Source organism: Paroedura picta, chromosome 5 (assembly GCF_049243985.1).
Source record: "Paroedura picta isolate Pp20150507F chromosome 5, Ppicta_v3.0, whole genome shotgun sequence".
Lineage (NCBI taxonomy): Eukaryota > Metazoa > Chordata > Lepidosauria > Squamata > Gekkonidae > Paroedura > Paroedura picta.
This window is the reverse complement of record NC_135373.1, coordinates 48681748-48708767: the sequence shown is the minus strand read 5'-3', so window position 1 is coordinate 48708767 and position 27020 is coordinate 48681748. Positions and strand designations below refer to the sequence as shown.

General features: G+C 47.6%; 1 protein-coding gene across 3 annotated transcripts in view; it reads right to left on the bottom strand.

Annotated features, from left to right (window-relative positions):
- CATSPER4 (cation channel sperm associated 4) overlaps positions 1-19957 on the bottom strand; it is a 28269-nt gene extending 8312 nt beyond the window's left edge. For all 3 annotated transcript variants that reach the window (XM_077340916.1, XM_077340917.1, XM_077340918.1), the window contains exons 1-6: positions 19786-19957; positions 5008-5094; positions 4272-4415; positions 2270-2371; positions 1879-1976; positions 593-713 (exon numbers count right to left, since the gene is read on the bottom strand). In XM_077340916.1, coding sequence (XP_077197031.1) covers positions 593-713; positions 1879-1976; positions 2270-2371; positions 4272-4376 — 426 coding nt within the window. In that variant the 5' untranslated portion in view covers positions 4377-4415; positions 5008-5094; positions 19786-19957. The remainder of the gene's footprint in view (positions 1-592; positions 714-1878; positions 1977-2269; positions 2372-4271; positions 4416-5007; positions 5095-19785) is intronic.
- Between the last annotated feature and the right edge of the window lie 7063 nt (positions 19958-27020).

Genomic DNA, 27020 nt, shown 5'->3' with positions numbered 1-27020 from the left:
ACCAGAATCAAGTCTGGAGATCTGCATTTGTGTACTGCATGCAATCAGAGATCATATGGTTCATACATCAACTTCAGATCCTTGGTTGACAGACCCCCAACTTAACCATGGTTGGTGGAGTAGCCTGCACTCAGACATCATCAGCATTTGCGCTGTATTGTTGACTGATTAGTCAAGAAAGGAAGAAGCTCTAGATCAGGGGTAGTCAACCTGTGGTCCTCCAGATGTCCATGGACTACAATTCCCATGAGCTCCTGCCAGCGTTCGACTACCCCTGCTCTAGATGACAGAACTAGAAGGGCAGCAGATGATAACAGCAAGTGTGTTTGAATTTGAAGCCCTTCTGGTGGGTACACGTATATGAATATATGGAGCCACCTTCTAGGAAATCAGACAGACATTTCCTTGCTTTGCCAAAGTCTGTATTATCTACGCTGCAGGGTCATAGGTCAAAGCCTTTGGACATCACCTGCAAGCTTTTTAAAGAGATATGCCAGAGACAACCTGGGGCCCTCTGCCTGCAAAGCAGATGCTTGCCCACTAAGCCATAGCCCCAACCCTAGTTTAGAATAATGGGATAAGGGCATCTCACCAGCATGATGGAAAAAAGCAGGACCATGATGTTAAACATGTCAGGAGTGGACTTCAGGATCACCTGGATCATCCTCCCCAGACCAGCCACTAAGGTACACACCTGCATCAGTCGCATTATTCTGGAAAGTGCAGGAGGAAAGACATGTCATGTATCAGTTGACCATCTCCTGCCCAGTTAGGGAGGACAGAGCTTTCGTTATTGAGAGTTCTGTAGCATCAGCTAGAAGAAAGTCGTGGTCAAGCTCTTGTTTGTTTTGAACACATGAAGCTGCCTTACACTCATTCACACCGCAGCACCATCAAGACCAGTGTTATTTATACTGATGATGGGTGGCAATTATTTATACTCTCAGCCAGAGGTCTTGAAACCCCCAGCTCCCGGATCCTTTTTAACTGGAGATGCCTGGGCTTGAATCTAGAACTTCCTGCATGCAAAGCAGATGCTCTGCCAATGAAGAATTCCGTGCCCCAGTCCCAGTCTCCTGCACTCAAGAAATTAAGAAGCAAAGGGGTGACGTGGGGGGACACACTCCATAGTGATGGAACTGTTGACAGTTTGAGCACCTGATTGCGTAAACAAGAAAATAGTTTTCATTCAGAAGAGAAATGGCTAAAAGGGGAGGAGAGGCCTATCTAGCTAGCTGCAGTCATTCTTCTGTTCAGCAGTTGTTCTTGAGGCAAGCTGGGTGGAAGTATACACAGAAAAGCAGGAAGCTTCCAAAAAGCCAATCAGGACACTGGAGGAGATCATTTGAAAAGAATCAGGACGTTCCTAATCTAACTATGCTAAACACATATCTCCTCCGATGCCCCCTGCAGGACACTGGATTCTGCTCAATTGTGTACGCTGCAGATCTTGCATATTCCAACAGGAACAGTTACTGGCTTCCTCCCCAAACTCCATCTTTCCCAGGCACTGCCCTCCATATCTCCCAGCATGTGCCTAGACAGTGTTGTGCAAAAAACTTTGTAATGCCATTTGCAAAACAGGGACAGGTGCCAGGAAACAGGGACAGTAAATGATAATTAAAGATAGTTGGAGTGCATGAGACCCATATATGTTGACCTGCTAGGTGTTTACCAACTTCTCAGGCTTTGACACTTCTCAGGCTCTGACACTGCAAGCAAAAACCAGGATAAGAATCAAGATTCAAGCAGATGGTCCCACAGCGCTCACAGGGAGCATTTGGTTGGGTAGATCACCAAGCAGCCAGGCCCATACAATTTGTCCTGTAGATGAGCAATCGTGAAAAGATTTGAGGCTGGCCACCTTCCAATTCCTACCTGAGAATGCGGAAAAATGTTCTGTCGGATAGCACAGGAACGAATAGGCCCAAGAACAGACAGACCACAATGCAAAAATTGAAGATATTCCAGCCATCCTGCATGAAAAGAACGAACATAAGAGTAGTGAAATTATTAATTATATACTAGAAATAAAGCCCATTGGCAGCTTGGCCCTGGATGGACACTTGGAGGGCCCAATCAGGAGCCACTTTGCGGCTCCTGATTGGGCCCTCCGAGTTTTTATCCCGGACAGGGCCCGCCCTAACTCCTCCCCAACAGCCCTGACCCTTTTATTTAATCCGCTCCGCAGGAGCAGTTTAAGATGGTGTGTGTCATATAGCCAGAAGATCCAAGGAATGCCTGGCAGCCAAGCAAGAGACACTCTCACCTTCCAGTATAACGAGAATCCATAGTACCAGTTGAGAAGTACCTCGCAGAAAAGGAAAGCCAGGACAATCGTATCTATGGCAGAGAAGAACCCAAAGTACTTCTACAATAGAAAAGAGAAGAACAAGCTAGATAACCTCTCCAAAGGTGGGGGAGGTACATACATTCGGTTTGTTAGATAGTCCTGTTAACACACTGCTACCACATGATGTGCATCTCTCATTCATGTATATGGCTACAGGCTAAAGCAGGGGTGGCCAAACTATGGTTCTCCAGATGTCCATGGACTACAAATACCATGATCCCCTGTCAGCAGGGTGGCTCATGGTAATTGTAGTCCAAGGGCATTTGGAGAGCCACAGTTTGGCCCCCCTTGGGCTAAAGGATGTTCGTTAACATTCTCAGGGCGAATGTGCTTGCAATGGAATGTTGACAAACAGCCTCACTTTTAAGAGAGAAGTGAAAGATCAGGGTAGATGTGCACCCACAGAATAGTAGGGAAAATACAAGCAATGGTGCTTGGCAGTCAGAAGACCAGGAATTGGAGCAGGAAATGTGTTGAGGGAGGTAAGAGGCAGGTTGCCCTGCAATGTGAAAAGGGTGAGGAAAGGGAAGGGAAGTCTGAGGAGTTAGTCGGGGATATATCACAGAAGAGATGAATAACATAATGTGTGAAGAGATGTATAAGAAAGGGAGGGAGCACTGTGGCACTGGCTGAAATGTTCATTCATGCAAAACAGGGATGAAGCTCCAAACAGGGTCCCAGAGAAAGTAAAAGCTGAATCCTGAGTTGTGTGATTGTTTCATTTGTTTCTGTTAGAGTTACCAAGGGCATGGTTCACAAAATGGTTCCAATCATATGCAGAGGGCTAGATCCTGCATTCCACAAATGGCAGTCTCCCCCACCTGTTGGATTTCTGTACAAACAGAAATCCAACAGGTGTAGTACAACAGTCAGGTCAAAGTGAAGTCCCTAGGAGAATCCGGTAGTGCCCCATTTAACAAGGTGGCTTCTACAGTGGACCCAACAGGAATAATGTAGTACTACCACGTTCCTCAAGGGAATAATAACATAGAAACTTAGAAGAATTCTCAAAAATGAACAAATTTGTCACATCAGCTAGTAAATCTTTCAAGCGGCACTGGGCCAGTTCAATGATCCAGAGGAGAGAAAGATTATTCCCCCTCAATAATACTCTTTTGAAGGTACTGTTATTTGATCTTTAGGGACAATGTCACACAGTCCTCAGGTGGGTCTTGGGGATCCCCTGGAATTACAGGTCATCTCCAGACTAAAGGGATCAGTTCCCCTGGAGAAAATGGCTGTCTAGGAGGGTGGTCTCCATAGCATCATACTCCATTGAGGTCCCTCCCTGCCTCAAATCTCACCTACTTCCAGCTCTACCCCCAAAATCTCCAGGTATTTCCCAACCCAGAGCCGGCAGCCATAAATAGAGCTTGTTTGAGCTACATATTCCAAAGATATTTTAAGTGCTGACCAGGCAGGGAGTGAAAAGGGAAAGAGGCTAGCTATAGGAACTGAGTCAGTTAAAGTTTGTGGGTAAAAAGCAAAGCAGAGAGGCCATGCGAGATGTGGGAGGGAGGAGACCTACACAGATCTGTCCACTGAGTCCATCTGCTTCTCCTCAAAACAGATCTGGAAGCCTCACAAGGAGAAAGCAAGCTGATAAGGACAGTTCGGAAGGGAGACACAGGGATAGGGACAGGGATTGTGTCTCAGGGGCAGAGTACGTGATTTGCCAGCAGTAAGGTCAATCTAGGTCCAGCAGTGTTTTCAGGGAGGGGCCACTGCCCCTTGACCAATGGGTAGGAGGGGAAATGGTGTCATCATGACCCAGCTAAATCCCTGAACCTATGGGGTAGAAAGGAATCAGTTCACACCTGCAGAAAATGCGGTCTCCTTCCTGTTCTCCTTCCTTCTGCTCCCCCTTTAGAAACAAACACTTCCCCAGGCCTGCTTGAGACTGGCCTGGCAAACCCACCTCTTCCAACGAAGGTTCCGTTCGCAGGGCAATGTTCACTGCATTGGTGATGATGAAGCCCGCCAAGAGCAGCTTGTAGGCCGGGTGATGGAGGAATATCCCCATACATGTGTGCGACACAAACTCCTCCACATCCCAGTTGTCCTAGGAGAGGAAAGCAAAAATGTGGAGCTATTGAAGGGGTGGGGAGGGAACCATGGGAAAAATGGAACCCTAGGCCAGCCTTTCTCAACTTTTTGACTGTTGAGAAACCCCTGAAGCATTCTTCAAGCTTTGAGAAACCCCAGAAGTGTTGCAATCGTGTAGAATATGGTTGGGAAGCATAACTGTGTACACGCCCACCCAGGCCCCATCCCCTCCAGGCCCATCATCAGCCATTTTGGGAGAGGGGGGGGGCAGCAGGTTGACATACCCATATATGATCGTATCACCTGACAAATGTTTAACACAGCAGGATTCTGTCCTGTCAAAAGCCCTTGCTGCTTCTCCTAGCAGTGGTGGCTCTTCCTGCGGACCACAAGCAAGGAGCAACGGCAACAAGGGGCAGCACCCGCCATTCACTAGTCTGCCTGCTCTGTGGGTGTGTCCTGGGCAGGTCTAGAGTGACCCAGGGAATAGCACATGGTTGAGATTCCCCCCAAACTTTGCACCAGCCCTGCTTGTGTCATGGCCCCCCACAACAGAAGTTCTGGATGGGGAATCAAGTCACAGGAAAAGAGGCACTGGAAGGGCCTACCTGGATGCAAGTGATGTCTTTGCAGTTGATCTCTACCGGTTCCGCATCAGCATTTGCCCGTCCCCCAGTCTGAGGCTGGTCAGTTGTCTGGGAGATGTGAGAAAGACACATGTATGTTTTAGGTCCCTGGAGAGGTATCCTAGCATCCAAAGTGCCCCCCCCCCCATTCTAAAATCTGCTGCCGGAGTCTTCCAATGCTAGAAGGGACTTGAGCAGCCCCTTTCTACCGGCTGGAGCTCCCTGAAATAATTTTCAGGCTTGAGGAGCCCCAGAAGTGATGTCAGCTAGCCACACCTTCCTACCATCCCCTCGGAAGTGACATGTCACCAGAAGTGCCGTGTTAACAGCCAGGCTCAAGGAAGAGGGGGGAAGGCGGAAACAGGAGGCAGTTTAAGCCAGGAGTAGGCATGCAGGCTCCCCCCCACCCTCCCAGGCACAAAAACCACAAGAGAACTCACACTCCAGAGGAGGGGAGGGGGAGCAATGGAATGCCACTGTTTCCCTAGTTCATAGCCAAGACCATTAAGGCAGGATGGGAAAAGCCATGCCCTCCGTCCAGAGCTTCCACGGACCTCTGGGGGTCCGCAGAGCCCTGGTTAGAAATCCCTGGGCTAGTGATATCACAACCAAAGGCAAACTGTCCAGAGCTGTAAAGAATGGGCAGTATAAAAATCCAAATCCAAATAAATAAATAAAAGTACAGACAAGAACACCAAGTCTGGCCTTTCCCCCCCAATGCATAATATCATCAACCGGCAAGCCAGGGGCAGCTAAAGCTTGTCACATCATGGAGGTAAGCCTCCCCTAGTATTTGCTGCAGACCCAGTGGATATTGAAGGAACAACCCTAGCGATCCCCCACATGGCTTTCTACTATGGCATGACTAAACAGCAAGGCCTGTCATCCCAAAGAAAGCGATGCGGGTGCCCACCCCTACTGGCCTGGCTACCACCCATGGGAGAAGTTTTGGAGTTCAGCGGTTTGGGAACAAGCATAGAGTCAGAAGGAATAAAACCATCGCCACCTTTGAGTTCTAATTCAATCTGCGAAAGCAATCCATCTGTATCTGACTTGATGTTGTTGTGTCCAAGTGGTAAGACCTAAGCCTTATTTATATCTTGCAGTGAGTAGACGTATACCCTCCATATACATGCACATGTCCATTTTAAGGGGGGGGGGGAATCCAATGCTCCTTTATTAATGAAACCTGGGGACAATTAACTGGGCAAACATGCCGTTTCAGGCACAAGTTCAGCGATACATGTGCTGCATTCTTCAACACACGCACAAATCAAGTTTACACGGTACATGGATGGTGCGAGCATTCAGTGTAATTTGTGAACAGGGCTCTAGAGGTGGGGTGCAGAAGGAAGGTTCCAGTAGTGACACGTATATCATTCTGGGAGAAAGGTAGAGAGGGCGGTAGCCCAAGGCTTGATGTTCCTCAAGGAGAAAAGGAGCTACTCCCTCCCCAAACCTTCCCACAGTCCTCCGCAACCAACCCCTGGATTCTCACCAATGAATTTGTAGGCTGCATGGCCATTGCACCAACGTGTGGAGTCCACCACCTACTAATCCATCCCTCCTTCCTGCTTTATGACATCACCATTCTAAATCTCGTAGAATCCTACGACCGTGACCTCACAGAAGCCACCACCTTCTCCAGGTTGGTTCCATCCCTGCTCAGGAGAAGTATCCTGTGGCTTGGATAGCTCGGGTTGCACCTAGCTGCAGCTCTGGTGGCCCCTACTTCACACTGGATGTCATGGGCAGCCTGGAGATTTTAGCAAAAATCATCTTTCCAGCCACCCCACTTTTAAGGCAGCACATCTTTGAGTACAGGGGTATCGAATGCCACATTTCTATGCCTTGTGGAAGTATCCCACTTGGTTTGATATCCTTGTAAGCAAGTGAGGCCCAAGATCTCTCGGCAGATGATATTACCAATAAACCCCTGATGGAACCTGCATCTCTCGTTCCCACAGCCAAGCGTTTCACCCCTCATGCAAGGATTACTGCAAAGCATCCAAGGAGAATCTCTTCGTTCGATTGTCAGACTGACATTCCTGGTTGCCACTGAATGCCCCTCACCCCTCACCCCCCCCCCCATTCAAGCAGGCCCCAACTGCATTGATAATTGCTACTGCCCCACACTTTTGGACTTCTGAAGTGTATCTATTTCATTTATTCAATTTATATACCACCCTCCCGGTGAACCAGCTCGAGGCGGTGGGCAACGTTAAACAGTCACAATAATATGAGTTTAAAAGTTAATAACGTTTTATAAACCGTTTAAAATCTGTAAATAGCAGCTGCAGTAGCTATAATTATTATCTCTAGCACAATCCCATTCAACGGCTCTATGTCCAGATGAAGAAGATTCCGTGGGGGGTGTTTGTGGTAGAGGCGGGGCATTTGATGTTATAAGATCACTGGCCCCAAACAAAACCTTGGTGGAAGAGCTCCCTCTTGCAGGCCCTGCAGAAGTGTGCCAGCTCTGTCAGGGCCCAGATCTCCTCTGGGAGCTCATTCCGCCAAGCAGGGGTCAGGACTGAAAATGTCCTGGCTCTTGTTGAGGCCAGATGTATTTCCTTGGGGGCAGGGTCTCTTTGGGAGACACTAGAGGCTAGGACTGTCCCAATTTTCAGACTAATCAGCGTGTTTGGTTATCCCAACCTTTACCTGATCCAGTGGGGGTGAAAACCCGGGTTGCTGGTGGTCATTCAAGGTCAAGATAGACAGCGGTAGCCTTCTTCCAAGAGGCTGCTCAGGATTTACCCTGACCTGGCTTGGAGAGCCATTGAGCCAACCATCCACTGTCCCATCCCTTTGTGTAGGAAGAGGTAAGGCCCTGATCCAGCAAAGACTGAACCAGAGGTCTCTTCCTCCCGTGCACAGTGAGAAGAGGGATCCCTTTGCATTGCCACAAATCAGCCCTGACATGATGGAGGGTGGGGGATGGGGGGAGGCATTGCTTTGTTTTGCTTGACCTGCATTTCCACACATCTACCACAAAGGGGCAGTAAGAGACCAAGAAAGAGTCTGCAAGCAACTTTTCTGCCACTCTGTGGCTGTTCTAGGGGGAGTCCATTAGATCCCAGCAAGGCATGTGAAATAATGCTGAGAGACCCAAGAGAGCTGCTGCCAGTTAGAGTAGGAAATACGGATCTTGATAGACAAAAGATCTGACTGAATAAAAGGCAGTTTAAATAAGGAAGACAAAGAGCTGGGGTTTTGTACCCCGCTTTTTACTAGCTGTGGGAGTTTCAAAGTGGCTTACAATCACCGACCCTTCCTCTCCCCACAACAGGCACCCTGTGAGGTAGGTGGGGCTAAGAGAGCTCTGAGAGAACTGTGACTGGCTCAAGGTCACCCAATTGGCTGTATATGGAGGAGCGGGGAATCAAACCCAACTCACCACATTAGAGGCTGCTGCTCTTAACCACAACACCACACCGACTTTCAAAGAGCAAGCAGCTGAGCTATGGGCCTTCCCCTGGGCATCCTCAATTCTTCAGAATGTAAGCCCCTCACTCCTTGAACAGGACCCAGCATGCTGTCTTTGGGGGTATCTCTTCCACCTCCACTGTCATGCTAGCTTTCCCTCAAGTCCAGCACCCCATGTGCATTATTTTCCTTTGGTTGCGAATTGTTCTGCTGATGGCTACACATGGTGCTAGAAAGCTTGTTAAAAATACAATGGAGAGCAACCTGGAATGTTCCGCATAAAGCAAACATTTTTTCCCCCTGAAAGTTCATGGTAGTGCTTGCAATTTGAAATCAACCTGCAATTCATGGAGGAAAGATTACACGTAGGCTTTTAAAAAATTCTCCTCACTGTGTTTGGACAAGGAGCAATTCCCCCACCCCCCCTTTCACAGTCTGCACAATGCAGTCTACTAAACTACTCCTGACTGAGAGAGTGGATATCCCAGGTAATGTTGCATTTGGAGAAGGCTTAGAATTCTGCAAATACAAATCAAGAATCCTTTCATCTACAGCAGATCCCAGCCAATCTGCTCAAGAGAATGGGCACAAAGACCTCTGGCCATTGCATGCCTGTCCTTTGTGATGAGCAGATTTGTGCCTAAGAGACTATATGGCCCCCAGGTGGGATTCAACCCAGGCCTTCCACCAACCAAGGCCCACTAGTTTACTGCTGGCACAACACAAAATGAAACACATGTTCCTCTCTGGCATCTTGGGCTACTGCAGAGCAAGAACCGGCAACTGAAACCCCTTTGTGGATTGTGTCCCACCTTTGCATTTATTGCGCACACAAAACCCCATCTATAAAGCCTTTGGTGGCATCTTGGGCCATCAAGAAAATTCCAGCAATGATGAGACAACCTTCTTCCACTCCAATGGAGTTTCTGCTAGTTGGGGGAGGGGGCAAGCTGGAAAAGGCAGCCCGCCTAGAGGGCTGCTGCAGCTCCCCGCAGCTGGGACCCCACCCAGCCTGCTCATTATCTCTCATTCCTCCCCTGCTGCTGCCACTGGGTTAACGATGCCCACAGCTGCACGCTGAAGGGGCAATTAGCTGCCTGGCCCATGTAACCGTGGTTACAAGAGTGATCCAGCCAGTGGGGAAAGATGGAAGTCAATTGATCTGAAGCCGTTGCAGAAAGGGCACACACGCCTTGGTACAGCTGGCAAGCAGAGCCGGGGGTGAGGGGGGTGAGGAGAGGTTCAGAGCCACCAAGGGTCACCATCTCAAGAGCTGAGTTGGCATCAGGCAGAGCGGTGCACCCACCTTCCCTGTCTGATAGAGCAGCACAGCACAAAAGGATAAATAACAGGGGTGTAGTGACGCAGTGCATTTCAGTTAGGGATGCGGCACACCCCATGGTGGATGCATTCAGAAATCAATTTTGCAGTCTTCACGCGGTAAACCAGTCCGTGCGCCTTCGGAGGTTCAGCAGCAAACGATGCAAATGCTTGCCGATGAGTTTGCTCCAGGCTTTGGAGAAATTGCATGCCCCCAAAGGCTGCACATCCAAGGAGATCCGCAGCCAGTAGCATCGATAAGGACTGCCTGGACACTGAAGAGTAGGACTGTTTTTTTTAATGCTAGATTCATTCATGATTCCACCCTATGTCAAAATAATTACCTGCCCGGTGGACTAGTGGGAAAGTAAGGTGGGGGGGGGGGGTAGAGTGCCATCAGGCAGTATGAGAACATGCATTCATAAAAAGCCAGTGGCCGTCTGCTGCACTGCTAGGAACAAACACAATGCAGTAACCTGTCTAACAGTCACAAATGGGTTGGTGAACCGATAAATAACCCATTAACAAAAGCCCAGCTCCCATTAATAAATGGTTGACAGGACAAGAGCCAAATCAGTGGGTGTTCATGCAGCTGGCCAGGGCAGGGGCTGCAGTCCATCCTGAGTGAAACCAGTGTCATGCTGCAACCAACAGAACCTCTCTTTTATTTTTAAAAAGTGCAGTTCTGGCTGCACCCACTAGGGGTGGAGGGAAGTCAGAGCCTAGCAAGAAAGTATTCTAGAATTGGATATACTTCCCTTTCTCCAAGACTGAAGCAAACTTGCTTAACACATTATACAACCTAGCCAGCATGCACATTGCTGCTACAGTCATTGCTAGTCTACAGGTTATTTCCCCCCTTCCTTTGTCTCTTACTTTCCTTGCACCCAACTCAGCCAGATCTTGGATGGTTAAGTGTTGCAGCAAGATAAAACCACCTTTCCCTTTCTTAATTTCTTTCCATTTTTCCCACACTTTTCTCATTAATTTCGGTCTCCCTCTACCTAATTTCTCCACACCTCCCACACTTTATTTTCACTTTTTGGTCTCAAGAAAACCTTCTCGTCCCTACCCTGCTTAGTAATAGAACGTATTGGAGAGCAGTATAGTAGCAAACCTTAGTTAATATAATGAACAGAAGGTTTGACTGGTTCTGCTGGGCCCCCAGCCCCTCCCTGCTTGGACTGAGATTCTGTGCTTGACATTGGCTGGCATTGTCACATTAATGCTGAGTTCTGCTAGGCAGTCTGTGACTGCACTGGTACTCCTGGGCATGCAAAAATGCCCCCTCCCCACCTTCAGGTTCTACTGCAGAGATTATCTGATCTGACTCTCAAAACCTTATTCCCAGAAACTCTTTTTGGTCTTCAAGGTGCATTTATTTCATAGTTATTACTGAAAACAATTTTGTTGTTCAGAGGAGAGGGGAGGCAAAAATAATCTGCTCTGAGGTTGAATATGCCTACAGGGTTACCATAAATCAGCAAAAAAAGAAAGAAAGAAGGGGACCACTAAATGCAAAAAAGGTCCTTTATGTCAGCATTCTCCACCTACCTGGGAAGAGAGGAGAAGGAGCTTCCACCTCTCCCACCTGGGGATGAAGTACATGTGGGAGGGAGGATAGAGAGCCTCACTTTTTTGCACCTTGGGGCTAGGGGCAGGGGGTCCTAAAACAAAGCCTTGATGTGATCAGGAAGGCAAAGGAGTAATGAAATGTTAATGGTTTCTCTGGGACTGGTGAAAGGCTTTGGACAAGTCCTTGGGAGTGGATTTGCATTCAGGTTGAGAGGGGGAGTCCAAGTGTGGAGAGCCTTCAGTTGACAGGATTTTGATGCGCCAATATTAAAGTCAGAAGGGGCTGCTAGAGGATTAGATTTCTACCAAGAAGAAACAATACAGGATAGTTAACTTAGATCTGCCAGTGGTCCAGGTGTGGTCTCCTCCTTTGCCTTGGTGATGCTTGGGTAGACAGGAGCATGCCGCTCTGCCCCTTTGTGCAAATGATAGCATTACCAATGTATCTCTTGCTGATTTCACATGGAATCTGCCAGCTGATGTATTTCCGACACACACAGGGCCTAGTGGGTAGCCATACCTGGCTTGGCCTGTGTTTGCTTGTCAGAAACAAAGCTGGAAAATAGCGGCCGTTTTTCCTCCTTGCACATTGAAGGGCATACCCGGGGTGTATCAACCGCTGAGGCAGACCTGTGTTCTACCAAGATCAGCACTGTCCACTCTGGTTGGCAGCAGCTCTTCAGGGTCTCAGGTAAGAGTCTTTCACACATCCCCGCTTTTTGACCCTTTCAAGTCGAGATGTCAGAGAATGAACCTGGATCCCTCGGCATGCAAAGCAGATGCTCTGTCACTGAGCCACGGCTCCTTTCAAGGTTACAAGCTGCCAACGGGGACCAGAGGCAGCTTGGTGTAGTGGTTAGGAGTGCAGACTTCTAATATGTCGAGCCTGGTTTGATTCCCTGCTCCCCAACATGCAGCCAGCTGGGTGACTTTGGGCTTGCCACAGTCCTGTTAGAACTGTTTTCACAGAGCAGTGATAACAGGGCTCTCTCAGCCTCACCCACCTCACAGGGGGTCTGTTGTGGAGGGAGGAAAGGGAAGGCGAATGTAAGGCACTTTAAGACGCCTTCAGGTAGAGAAGAGCAGCATATAAGAACCAACTCTTCTTCTATAGCAGTAGCCCATACAGCAATAAAAAGTGTAACCCCTATTCCCAAACCACAGGCCTGACCCATACATTCCCCTTCCCGCAGTTCCCTTTAAAAGAAGGAATTGTAAGGAAACCTGAGCACGGGGCCAATAAACCCTCCAATTATGCAGTATTAATCCACAAACAATTCTTCTTTTCAACCACCAGATGGAGATAAGGAGTTGTACTTGGTGTCCAATATCCAGATTCTAGACTGGCATCCAAACTTGAATTTCCACTGTTGGTGGAAAGGTGGCTCCACTATTTTCAATTGACTCCAGGTTCATCAATGTAGAAGGCTTTCCAGGATGACCAGGGGGGGGGGGGAGCACCGAGCAACACCCAGTATAGAAACACTTGTCAATGGAGACACAGTTCTTTGCAGGGCAGCCTCTGGATTTGGGAGATGCTCATCTTCAGCCAAGTCCATCAGCACTGTTGACACTGTGTGGAAGTTCTCTTTGCAAATATTATTATATTTGTAGTCCACCTTCCTTCTGGGACTCAAGGCAGATCACATAACAATGTTGTTGTTATTGTTAGGTGCGAAGTCGTGTCTGACCCATCGCGATCCCATGGACAATGATCCTCCAGGCCTTCCTGTCCTCTACCATTCCCCGGAGTCCATTTAAGTTTGCACCTACTGCTTCAGTGACTCCATCCAGCCACCTCATTCTCTGTTGTCCCCTTCTTCTTTTGCCCTCGATCGCTCCCAGCATTAGGCTCTTCTCCAGGGAGTCCTTCCTTCTCATGAGATGGCCAAAGTATTTGAGTTTCATCTTCAGGATCTGGCCTTCTAAAGAGCAGTCAGGGATGATCTCCTCTAGGACTGACCGGTTTGTTCGCCTTGCAGTCCAAGGGACTCGCAAGAGTCTTCTCCAGCACCAGAGTTCAAAAGCCTCAATACTTTGATGCTCGGCCTTCCTTATGGTCCAACTTTCACTGCCATACATTGCAACTGGGAAGACCATAGCCTTGACTAAATGCACTTTTGTTGGCAGGTTGATGTCTCTGCTTTTTAGGATGCTGTCTAGATTTGCCATAGCTTTCCTCCCCAGAAGCAAGCGTCTTTTAATTTCTTTGCTGCAGTCCCCACATACCCCCATAAAAAGCCCAATCCCTTAAAACTAGATTTTAAAACATCACAAACATCAAGATGGCTAAATACCCTCCTACCTCCAGAAGGGGGTTTGCTCCATAGTAGTGTTGCCTGAGGGCACCCATTGAGCTTAAAAACCCAGCCTCAACTAAAGAGGGGGGTGGGAAAGCTCCGTTTTACAGGTCTTGTGGAACTCTGACAGCTGCATGCGATCCGGAAGACTGAGGAGACATTCCAATAAGCCTGCCCCTCATTTGAGTGTCCATGGCATACTTCATCTGACTGCCATCCCTAACAAAGACTCTGTTGGACAGGTCAGTAATTATCTGCATAATGCAGAGGGAGCTGGAGAAGCAGAGGGACATTCACTTGTCAAAAACCAACAAATGAATTTGTATGCAAGATTTAAATTCAGGATTGAAGGGGTTCATTTTGTATCAAAGGAACAACTTTCAGCTTCCCAGGAGGAGAACATCACTCCCTTCAGTTCCTCTATCGAGCTGGGAAACGATCTCTCTTTAAGCCAGAGGTTGTGACTGCATGGGTAATAGACGTCCAGGACATAGCAGGACTCCATACACAAATCCTAACCTCCTTACAAATCTAGGCAAGATTCTGTCCCCCAACCCTGGGCCTTGTGACACAGTTGTTGCCCCAGGGCTGGTACAAAAGGTCGAATTTCCAGCTCTACAGGTTGGTTCAGAGATTCTCTGTGGTGTCATTCCACACTGCCAAGAATACCTAAGCAGGGATCCCACCACAGGTAACCTTTGGCAGTGTTTCAGTAAAACGTAGCAGGGGTCAGTCAGTACATTTTTACCATTCAAAAAGCCAAATGACATCAAAATCCAAAGCAAAAGATCAACCCAAGAGGCAGTGTAAGAAAGCCTGGATAAGTGAACAAGTGACTCACGAAGGCCACAAATTTTTGTTAGTCTTTATGGTGCTACTGGGATTCTCGTTCTTTTCGACTATTTGCCTTATGGAAATTATACCAAAAACTTACAGGTAAGTGATACCTTGATTCATAACATTTTGGCAACCCCAAGACACTAGTTGTTGTATGTTCTACTTGGAAAGCGCAGCACATGCCAGGTCTCGCAATGCACACAGGAGCCTCCTGTGTGATTTAGTATACTTGCATAAATCTGTGCATGGTTCACACTTGACTGACCAGGACCAAATGGTCAACTGTATCGAAGACTGCTGATAGCTCCAGAATGTTCAACAGTGCCTAAATACCTTATTCCAGAGGCAAATGAAGATTGCCAATCAAAGGAACCCTTAGTTTTCTAGTGAACTACACTGGTCTTTGGAGACATAAGTAAGAAGCCCCTGCTCTATAAAGGAATAAACATTCTTTGTAGGAGAGAACGTGCCAAGTTTCGGGCATCTCCCTGCTAAATCTGCTCAGAGATATTCTGAGTAGGCAGAAACAAGCCTAAAGATCGTCCCAGATGTAACACTAACAACCTCAGTTCAAGCTTCTAAATCTAGGCCCTCGAACTACCCCTTTCCAGCTATCATATCCAGACAGCCAAGCCAACCTGGTTTTTAACTCCCAACCAAGAAAGAGGACACCATCCATTTTGCGGGAACAGTCAACCTCCCACGGAATGACTGACAGAGGGCCCCCAGCAATGGGCAAGTCATGCCAAAGCCTCAAGGGAAAGCCAGCTGGCTCTTCCAAATAAAACAGCAGTATTGGCCACAGCTACTTTCCACCTTATCGGCACAAACAACTAAGCCCACTGGAGTCGCTATGTTTAGGACGGCTCTGTGTGCCGCCTGGAGTCAGCAAGTGAACTAGGAGACCAGAAAGGCCTGGTTCAGATTCTGCCTCTAGCATAAACATGTTCTTACGTAACCCCTGCTTATTCGGCCTACTGGCAGGGCTGGGGTAAGAATGGCAACGAGATAAGGGATGCCAGGCACTTAGAGCGCCAGTAGGGCTATACAAAAGATGACGCCAAAATCAGCAGTGTCACCTTCGTGCCCTGACACAACCACACTTCCAGAAAATGAAAGGAAATGAGCAATCCTGAACATCTCCACGTTTTTAACAAAAGGTTTCCAGCACTCCAGTTTTGTTGGAAAGAAACAAAGACAGAAATACAGGTGGGCAATTATCAGTGAACCGATCAGAGACCCAGAAGGCATCCTTGAGCAAGTTTCTAGTCCTCAGGAGATAGCAGCTCATCTCAGAGCGTTATTTGTTGAAAAGCAAAGAGATCAGAATGGTAATATTATTGGGGTCTATGTGTGGAATCACAGAAATCTACTGCTCAGCATAAACTACCGAAGAAGCGTCAGCAACAAAATGAGTCAGCGATATAGCACAAGATGCCTGGGAGGATGGCCAAGTTTTTACCTGGCACTGAATATACCAAGAATAGGAATGGCATGAAGCTGCCCTCTTCGGAGTTAGACCTTTGGTCTATTGAGGCCTGTTCTGTACTCTGGGAGTAGGCAGAGGACTTTCATATCCAGGACTGGTTTAAGGATTTGCAGGGCCCATAGCACCAGATGCAGCATAAAGGTTTGTGGGGACCTAGCAGCGTACAACTGTGGCTGGAGTAGCCAGAGTGGGGCAGAGGGACCCCCACACACAGTGGAAAAGACACTCCAAGTGGCCTTAAAGAGGAAAATAAAAGTAAGAGAGAGGTTATGGCCTTGATCCATGGGGGGGGGGAGGCACCATGCAGAGCCCCTGGAAGTGCAGGGCCCCTAGCACATGCTACATGGGTAAACTGGCCCTGTTCATATCACTTTCTATCTGATCATTTTAGCCAAGTTGCTGGGGTTCAAACCCCGCACCTCCTGCATGCAAAACAGATGCTCCATCCCTGAGCCACAGCTGTTCCCTAACAAAAGAACGCAACCTGTTTGGAAATACTTCCTTACAATGGAAATGACTTTGCTAGAAAAGTGCAAATCAAACCACACACTGCGATGAGCTTTTGAACATTTCACATCAAGATTGCTCTGGCGCCAGGGTTCCAGCAGCAGACTAGGATGTGGGAGGTCAGGGCTCCCGGTTCTGCTGCAGGAGCTTGTCGGGCGACGTTGGGCTGATCCCACAGTCTCAGCCAAGCCTCCTTCACAGAGTTGCCGTGAGGATCAAATGTCGGATCGAGGAACAGGATGCAGCGAGCCACTTTGGGTCCCCTTTGGGGAGAAAGGCGGGGCAGCAGTGAAAGAAACGCACCCTTTTGTAGGTGTGCGATGCTAGAAACTATACGGAACAGGATGCAGCGGCCACAAAGATATCCACTTGCTCTGGCTAGCACATGATACATTGACCCATGAAGCAGCCTTCTGCAGAGACACTTCCCCCTCATTTGTCAGGAGACTGCATTGCCCTGTTTGGATGAGCTGGAGGTGGCAGCAGACCATACCCTGCATTTCACTACCCAACAAAGTCTCCAAGCGGGTTACAATCGCCTTCCCTGCCTCTCCCCATAACAGATACTCAGTGAGGTAGGTGAGGCTGAGAGAGCTCTGAGAGAACTGTGACTGGCCCAAGGTCACCCAGCAGGCTGCATATGGAAGAGGAGCAGGGAATCACTCAGTTCTCCAGATTAGAGGCCACTGCTCTTAACCACTCCACCAAGCTGGCTCTCAGATCTTTCACATTACCTTCAAGACTTAATTATTTGAACTGAGGGTGCTGAGCAGGGTTGCCAGCTCCAGGATGGGAAAAACCTGGAGACTTTGGGGTGGAGTCTGCAGAGGGCAGGGTTGGCAGTGGGAAGGAACTTCAATGGGGTTTAATGCCATACAGTCTACCTTCTAAACAGCCCTTTTCTCCGGGATAATTGCTCTCTGTGGCCTGCAGATGAGTTATAATTTCAGGGGTTCCTCAGGTTCCCCCCTCCAGGCTGGCATCCCTAATGCCAGAGTCTGAACTCAGGGACTAAGCCATGCCCCCCCCCCTCCATGCGAACTCTGCTAATGAGCTAGGTATCCAATATGCCAACAACCTAAACCAGGGGTAGTCAAACTGCGGCCCTCCAGATGTCCATGGACTACAATTCCCACGAGCCCCTGCCAGCGAATGCTGGCAGGGGCTCCTGGAAATTGTAGTCCATGGACATCTGGAGGGCCGCAGTTTGACTACCCCTGACCTAAACTGCAGATTCTTTTAAATGCCTTGTATTCTGGAGGTCTCTTGAGAGAAGGCTCAGGGGGTAGCTGCTCTGCACGTTTAGAAATGAAGTCCATTTCCGAAGGATAGTGAACATCTGGTAACCAAACTGGCTGCAGATTGTGGGGATACAGGAGAGTCATTGGGGAGGGGGGATGCGATGGGGAAAGAAGCGCCTGCTTCACCTAAAAGACCTTGAACGAAACTTCGTGGGTCTTAAAGGTGCCACTGGACTCACGCTTTGTCCTGCTGCTTCCGACCAACACCGCTACCCATTTGAATCTTCCTTTGGTCCTATTAGTTTCCTGCCACCCTTCCCCCATTTTATCCATACAAAAGCCCTGAAACCTAGGTTAAGCTAAGAGACACGGCTGGACAACTCCCTCACAGCAGTGTTGCCCAGAGAACATATGGGGCCAAGAGGTCTCCAGGCCTACTGGAGGCCACAGTGCACAGCTACCCTAGTAGGGAGAAGTTGGCAGCTCTCCTGGGTCCCTTTCAATTTCATCTGGCAATAATTCCAGATCGGTTCCAGGCAGGCTCAGTCACATCCCTCTCCTCCGACAACAGAGAGATGGGAATAGACCTATTCTGCTACAGGTCTTGATAAAGTACTCTCACTTGGAGCGCCCAGGGAAACCTGCCCCTGTCAGATTCCTAAAGCAAAGCAGGGCCGACCTTGGGATGAGAGACCTCCAAGGATTTGGATGGGAGGTCCTCCAAGGAACACTACGGGTCATGAGGCAGAAGCAGGAAATGGCAACCCACCTCAGAACCTCCCTCTCCAGGCTACAGGACGGCCCTTGATCTCCTGGCTACACTGCACAAGCCATACTATAAATAAATATTCCTGATTAAACATGCAGAAAGTGACTGTTGGTGGTGGGTGCAAGGACTTACAAAAGGTCAAAAGACCAGGATCTGCACAGGATCCCCATGCTAAAAGAGGCGAGACTGACCCTGACCGAGACCAGGGCCTTTTCAGTCCTGGCCCTGATCTAGCAGAACACCCTCCCCGGAGAGACCTTCAACAGTTCCAGAGGGTCTGTAAGAGGGAGCTGTTCCACCAGGCCTATGGTTGAGGCCAGGAAATTAACATCAAGGAATGCGGGCTCCCTCCCTGCTGAAGAATCCCCCATCCCGCTAATCGCCTCCACTGACATTTTAAGAGGTGGTTTTCTGTTGATATCTATTTTTAATTAAGTAATTCTTAACTGTATGGTTTAATACCTTATGATCCGCCCGGAATCAATTTGGAAGAGCGGGACATAAAAATGAAGATTACTACTACATTCTTTCAATCATTTCACGTATTAAAAGTTCCTTCGGGGCGGGGGGGGGGAGCGGGAGGAAGAAAGGAAGCCGACTTCTTCCCCCCACCCCCTTTACAAGAGGAATGCATTCAGGATTTTGCCTTCCCAAACGGATCGACGGCCTTGTAACGCGCAGGAATATGCGGTCGGTGGGCGGGCGGGCGAGAGGGGGGGCGTTGTTGTTTGCGGACGTGTGAATGAGCCGGAGAGAGAGCGAGAGGCGAGCGATGAATGGACTTGGAAGCAGAGCTGCAGAGCTGAGGCGGCAGGGAGGGGAGGCGCGGGGGAAGGAGCCGGGCCCGGAGCTCAGACAGCCTGGCGCCAGCAAACACCTGCAAGCCTCGAACAGGAAGACAATGGCAAACACAGGTGGGGGAGTGCTGTCAAGCCAGGCCTCTCCCCGCTGTTAATCACGGCTGATTGCATCAGTTTCCCGCGCTTGCCAAGACCCACCAGCAGCAGCCGGCCAGAGTTGTTCTCTCTGTGTCAGGGCTTTTCTTTTCTTTTTTTCCCCCCTCCTTCTTCTTCCCCTCCCCCCCTTCTTGTTCTTTGCTGCTAATTTAAAGCAACTTTGCATTAATGTTGCCCTCCCCTTCGAGCCCGAAAGGGAGGGGAAAGAGAAACAGGTGGGGGGAGGCTTCAGCGTAAGAGTCTCCGGCGCCTTAAGAGAATAAAAGCCGTGCGAGCTCGCGCGCCCCCTCCCTGCGCAGCCGATAGGAAAGGAAATGAATCAGCGATCCTTACTCACTCGGGGGCCCTCAGAGATGGCCTGCGAGGACCAACTTCATATGGATGGTTTTACGCTCTTTAAAATCGCTCTTGCTCGCTTTTCTCTTTCCTTTTGCTTCTTGCTTCCCCCTTTCCCATTCCCTGGTCTTTCTCTTCATGTTGCATATTTATGGATGCCTTTGTGATGCTTAATTTACTACTAATTTACCCTCTCCTTATATCTGTAGGCTCATGATCCCTGTTCCATTGTCTGAGGAAGTGTGCAAGCACAGGAAAGCTCATGCCTTGAATAAATCTTTGTTGGTCTTAAAGGTGCCTTCGGACTCAAATGTTGTCCTGCTAGTTCAGACCAAGATGGCTACTCACATGAATCTATCTTTTCTTTGATTCCTTTCTTCCAGCTTTTCTTCTTCGAATGTATTTTCGTCGTTGTTCCCGATTCTCTTCTGTCTCTCGTTCTCTGATCTTTCAGTTTTCCATATTTTCCCTAACTTGTTTTCTCTCACACACTCAGCGTTTTGTCTTGCCACTGTAGTTTTTCTTTCCTCCTTCGTGGGTTTTAAATTAGGTTTAAATATGGGAGCTTCACTGAAATGTATTTGGTGTTTTCCCAAAAAGAACATGGGTGGACAGAATTTTCTGGAAGAGTTTTGGCGCACCACCAACCCTGGTTTTACCTCCTTCCTCCCAGTAATCTGGAGTTGGAGAGGAGTAATCTGGGGAGGCGCACAAGGACAAAGCACAACAGGCCTCAAATGTGCATTTCAAGCAGCATTGCCAGATCCCCCAGGCTACCCCCGTGTGTGTGTGGGGGGGGGGGGGTTAGGGCTGCCTGATCTAGGCTGGGAAACAAGAGGGTTTTTTGGGGGGGTACAATGCCATAGGACCCTCCTCCAAAGCAGCCATTTTCTCCAGGGGAACTGATCACTGTAGTCTGGAGATGAACTGTAATTTGGGGGGAAGGGGGAATCCCAAGGTCCCAACTTGAAGCTGGCATCCCTACCTCCAAGTATATGGGGCAGACGCCTAAATCACTTGCAGCAATCAAAGTGCTAGTGCAGAGGTTCCGTGGTCCCCTGGCAGACAGCTCCAGGTAGGAAGGGCTCCACAAGCAGAAGACTTTAAAATAAACTTGCTGTCATGCCCAGTCGCCCACTGAAGGGGAAGTCAAGATGGCCGTGACCAGAGCCAGTTTCATCAGGAGGCAAGATGATGGGTGGTTAGAATGTCAGCCTAGGATCTGGGAGCTCCAGGTGCGAATCCCCCCTCTCCATGGAAGCTTGGGGTGACCTTGGGCCGTTCACATGCTCTCAGCCTAATCACAGGGTGGTGGTGGTGAAACCCCATTGAATTACAGGGTAGGGGGAGAATTGTAAATTGATTTGAGTCACCATTGGGAAGAGAAGCCTGGTATAATAATACTAATAAATAAAATAAAGATGAAGGGATATCTTTGGTGCCTTAGGTAGAACATGTTGGGGTTTCAACCCTGCCTTGTGCTTACCTGCATCCCCTCCCTCCTAGCCACACCATTAAAGCATTCTCCTCCTTATTCCCTCGGTGTTTTTATATAAAGCACAGTTACACACCCAGCAGAACTTCCCAAATTCTCACAAGAGCTCAGGAAGCCCAGCTACGCATGCATGGCTTGAAGAGGAACAGGGAAGGAAGCAGCTGTTCTGGGTGGAGAAAGCAGCCATAGATATAGGTACTTCAAGGGGTAAGCTTGGTCAAGCCTGAACTGGCAAAAGCCTCCCCACAAGTCCTGTTCCCTTTTGTGTGACACACCTGTAGAACTGCCTGCCACAGCACAGACTAGAGGTGGACAACGTGACTCAGGAGAGAATGGCCCTGTTGTCTAGACTAGAAGACTGAAAGATCATCCACAAGGCCTGGAATGCAAAGGCACAACCCTATGTGGGATATGAATGACAGTGTCCAACTAGATGCAAGTGGGTTGCTGTGTTGGTCTGAAGCAGCAGAACCGATTTAGAGTCCATGGGGCACCTTTAAGACCAACAAAGTTTTATGCAAGGTATGAGCTTTCATGTGCACGCACACTTCCTCAGATACAATGTTTAAAGGAGCCGCTGGACTCTAAATTTATTCCTCTAAGAGCTGGGAGGGACAGGTGGTCTAGTGGTTAAGAGCAGTAGCCTGTAATCTGGAGACCTGGGTTTGATTCCTCACATGAGTGACCTTGGGCCAGTTACAATTCTCTCAGAGCTCTCTCAGCTTCACCTGCCTCACAGGATAGGTGTCTGTTGTAGGGAGAGGAAGGGAAGATGACTGTAAGTCACTTTCTGACTCCTTCAGGTAATAAAAGTAGGGTATAAACACCAGTTCTTAGTCTGCCATGAGAACTCGCCAGTAACCTTGGGCCAAGTGCTTTGTCAGCCTAATGACCTCACCCAGTTGTGATTTTGAGAAGTGCATTACTAAAAGCATCATCAATCAAGACAAAAAATAAAACAGGTTTTTAAAAAATGTTACACCCAATTTTAAAAAACGGGTCCAAAATTACAAGCCAGTCTGCATAGCATCAATTCCAGGCAAACTGGTAGAAACTGTTACTGAAATTAAAAGTAGTAGGCGCATGGAGGAACAAAACCTACTGTGGAAAAATCAGCATGGCTTACGCCAAGGGAAGTCCTGCCTCGCCATCCTTGTAGAGTTCATTGAGAGTGCGAACAAGCATGTAGACAACAGTGACCCAGTAGACCTATGTCAGGACAAGACTCTGCCCTAATGCAATAATGTAATCAAGCTATACCTAGATTTGGTCTCAGAAACTTCAATAGCATGCACCATAAAGCAAAACAGAGCTTTACTGATGAAATTCAAGAAGAAAGGTTTGGAAACAAGACATATAGTTCAGTGGAAGTAAAAAGCACAGGGGAAAAGAAGTAATGCCACTTACTGGAGTCTTAACACAGCACAAAGATTCCCTGAGTACAATACAAGTATTTTCTTGGAAGCACAGAGAATAAAGGCTTAAAGGTGACGCCCCTTCTCCCTGACTACTTTTATACGTTATAGCCTCCTGACCTTCTCCACCAATCACTGGACAGGCCCATGGAATCTTCCAGGTGAGAGTGAGCCCCCCATAACCATTCCAGATGCACAGCTGGACTAAGTGATCTCAATTGGAAGGCCTAGACTAGATGGACAGCATTGCTGTAGAACTGCTATTGTGGAAATTACAGGGCATCTGCAGTAAATCAGAGAGCTATGGAGGACAGTGGAGTAACAGTATAGCTTCAGCTGGAACAAACTAGAAAATTCTCTGAAGATCTTCTGTGTCTTGACAATTATACATTTGGACTCTCAACAGGCTTTTAACAAGGAACCTCACCAAAGACTTCTAAGTAAATGTAGAAGGCAGGGATAAGAGGATGGATTCTCTTATGGATTACAAACTGGTTAAATGCAAGGAGCAAAGAGCAGGAGTCAATGGACAATTCTCACGATGGAGGGAAGTAAGCAGTGGAGTCCCACAAGAATCTGTACTGGGGCTGGTAGTATTTAATTTATTGATCAGTGATCTGGATCTAGGAGTGAGTACTGTAGTGACCAACTTTGCAGATTACACAACATTATTTAGGAAAGCCAAGGCTGGCTGTGAAGAGCTCCAGGAGGATCTCCACAAACTGGATGAGTAGGCAACATTGTGACAAATGAAGTTCAGGGTTGGCAAATGTAAGGTGATGCATACTGGGACACACACACACACACACACACACAAAATCCCAACTTCAAGTATAGTTAATGGCGTCTGAACTTGCTGAGACTAAGAGGGGACGAACGGGGTCAATGAAAGTGTCAAGCCGCTGCAGTGGCGGGGTGGGGGGAGTAAACTCTGTGAGGGATTATGAGGAAAGGGATTGAGAATAAAATGGTTGATACTGTAATGCCCCTGCATAGATCTATGGTGCAGCCTCAATTGGAATACTGTGTTCAGTTCTGGTCCTTGTATCTTGAAAATGACACTGCAGAGCTGGAAAAAGTGCAGAAGAGGGCAACCAAAACGATTTGGAACACTCTCCTTCTGGGGCTTTTCAGCGTAGAAAACAGACAACTGGGGGGGGGACATGATAGAAGTTGATCAAATTATGTATCGGGTGGAAATCTTAAAACTTGAGGGCATCCTTTGAAGCTGATAGGTAGTAGATTCAAGGTGGACACAAGCAAATACTTCTTTACACACAGTGATTAAAATATGGAGGAGAATAGATGCTTTCAAATTATGGTGTTGGAGACAAATGCTGCGAATACCATGGACAGCCAAAGTTACCAACAAGATGGTTTTAGAGAGGAGCAAACCAACTATGTCATTAGAAGGCAAGATATTACGGCTAAAGCTCACTTAATTTGGACACATCATGCGATCAAACTTGCTAGAAAAATCATTAATGCTCGGCATGGTCAGCGGCAAAAGGAAACGTGGTCGCCAAAGGATCTGCTGGCTCAACATGATCAAAGCCAATACAGGGATGACCATGAACCAACTAAAAGAAGCAGTCAGAGACACGACTGAATGGATGACATCATCATCATCACTACCAGAGGATGTAGCGATGGCCCCAGGAATAAAGAGCTTTAAAGGAGATTAGACAGATTCATGATGGATAGATCTATCAACTAGTCATGTTGACAGAGGGGAACTCCTCTGAATCCCAGAGCCAAGAGGCAACATGGGGGAAAGCCTTGGTTTCTATGCCCTGTTATTGGCCTTCCAGAAGAACTGGTTGGTTACTCTGTGAGACAAGATGCTTAAGTAGATGGACTGCTGCTCTGATCCAGCAGGGCCCTTCTTATGTTCTTATATTGTTATTGTGAGGATAAAAAAAGAGAAGGAGAAAATGCCACCTGAAGCAAAATAATAAAATATACGATTAGAAAATGATTGATGTAGGTGACATTTGAGTGAATATACATCTTGTGCTTATGAATCTGAGCAACGCATATGGTGTGGCCACCATTTCATGTTGGTACCCTGCGGAAGAGAATGCACAGAGAGAAGGGTGTGCTACATGGTCTCCTGGGCTCATTCTACACATGTTGAATAATACAAGTTTAAATGCACATTAGATTTCCCTGTTTTGCACAGGAAAATCCAGCTGCAAATGTACATTGAAACGTACATTCTATCCAACATGTGTAGAATGAGACTTGGCTGGAGAGACCACCTGGTGCTTCTTCTATCATGCCCTTGTGCAGTGGATTAACATTCTAAAAGGTAAAGCATTCCTTCAAGACTTGCTTCTCTCAAGTCCCCTCTATATGCAGAGTATGATTTTATGCATCATGCTGGGAAACTGCATCCCAGCCTAAGTAAAAAATGAGACAGGAGCCCTGTGAGGCTGGCTGCTTTCACATGGAAGTTTTTATCTACCTTGGTATCCAAACTGGAAAGTCCCCCCCCCCCATCTGTGTGATGTTACGCTCCAGTAATCCTTTCCTGGTCTCATTCTGAGACGAGTGCAGTCCAAGTGTCTTATCACACCATCTGAATGAGCCATATGGACACCATTTTCCTTTCATCAGCTCCTTGTCATGCTATCCTATTTCCCAGCTGTTTTTCAAAAAGTCCTCGGCAGTTATAGAGACAATGAACACAAAATACAGAATCCTTGCTATGTGGATGCAACCACCATGAAGAACCAGGGATATCCTTATGTCTTAACAAACAATGCACAATGTTTGTAGGGCCCCCTTTTTGCCATTTATGGTGGATATTTCCATGAGAGCACAGATTGGCCCTTGTCAAATCTGTGGTACACTTGTAAATTATGTAGTAACAGAACGGAATGTGACAACTGCAATACGAGAATGTGAAAATTCAATTATATCATGTGATTTTGAAATCTATGCAGATAACGTGTGGGCCAATTAATGGGTGGTGTAATGATTTCAAGGATAGGACTTAGAGTGGGAGAAGCACACTGGCATCCCTGGTTAGCATGAAGCTCCCTCACTGACAATTAGATCCATTATTCTCTCAGCCTAACCTACCCTACATGGTTATTGGGTGAGGATAAGCCCCTTGTATGTTATCAAAAATAGACATCTCCTGAACATTGGATAGGAAAAACACCAAGTTCTAGGAAACTGCTGAGCAAGAGGAGATATCCACAAGTGAGATCTCCACCAATATATATGAGAGAATTATCCCTGTCAGAAAACTCAGATGGAGCCAAATTTGAAATGAAACAAAAATGATTTTTATTGAAAAACAAAAACAAAGCCCTAACATACTGACACACAATTCAAACTAACACAAGTTCACAAGAAGAAAGAAGAGATGATGTGATAGAGGGTATAATAGTTTGTTTTAGGAAAAGATTAATAGATACTTTCTGTGATGTTAAAAAGTCCAGAAAGAAAGACAGCAAGATGTGTGGTTTGGATCCAGGAATGACACACACATGGCTATGGCCAAGTGTCTCTGTTTAAATACTCAATATCATGACTGAAGGCCCTGAAAACAAAGGAGTTAATGTCCCCTCCCCCCATGAGGCAAAGAAATAGAGACAAGGTAAGGGCTCTGTCCTTGAGACCAAGCTCGATTTAGTTACAGGGAACTCCCAGATCAGAAAGGACACCCATGATTGCTTCAGGATGGACCCTAGTGGGTTTCCCCATTGAAGACAAAAGAGTGACTAGTAAGGATGTCCAGGTGTTTGACTCTCTGGCTATTAAGGAAGGGGGTGCATTTATTAAGGGAAATAATGACCACAGGGGTGAGGAATGTAGATCAGGCTAATCAAGGAAAAGAACAAGCTGAGGGTGCCATTATTACATCAATAAGCATTATTAATAAAATGTGAAGGAAAGATCAATGGAAGAGGTCCCTCACGGAAGCAATAAAGTAGTCCTACCTACTTCAGAATCCTCCCAGAGGGATGTGGCATCCACTTGACTTAAGAATATACATGCTGTTTGCTGCATGAATGATAACATGGCTGGGCCAGCTTCCTGGGTGCAACTGACATGACTTGGTACATTTCTGGCCTAGTAATGTTTTGCTAATGAGATTCAGACCATGTCATCCCAAGGGTGGTTTGGAAGCAATTTCCCCTCTGCCCATGGAAGGGTCTAGGCCCTAACAGGTCAGCAGTAAGGCATTCCTTGGAGGAGGTGAGTTTATCAGGGAAAACTGGCAAGGAGCATATAGACTTGACAGCATGCTCCTCAGAGTGTCTTCAAGGGGGGTTTGCATAATGACTGTTGTGGGTATTCCGGGTTGTGTGG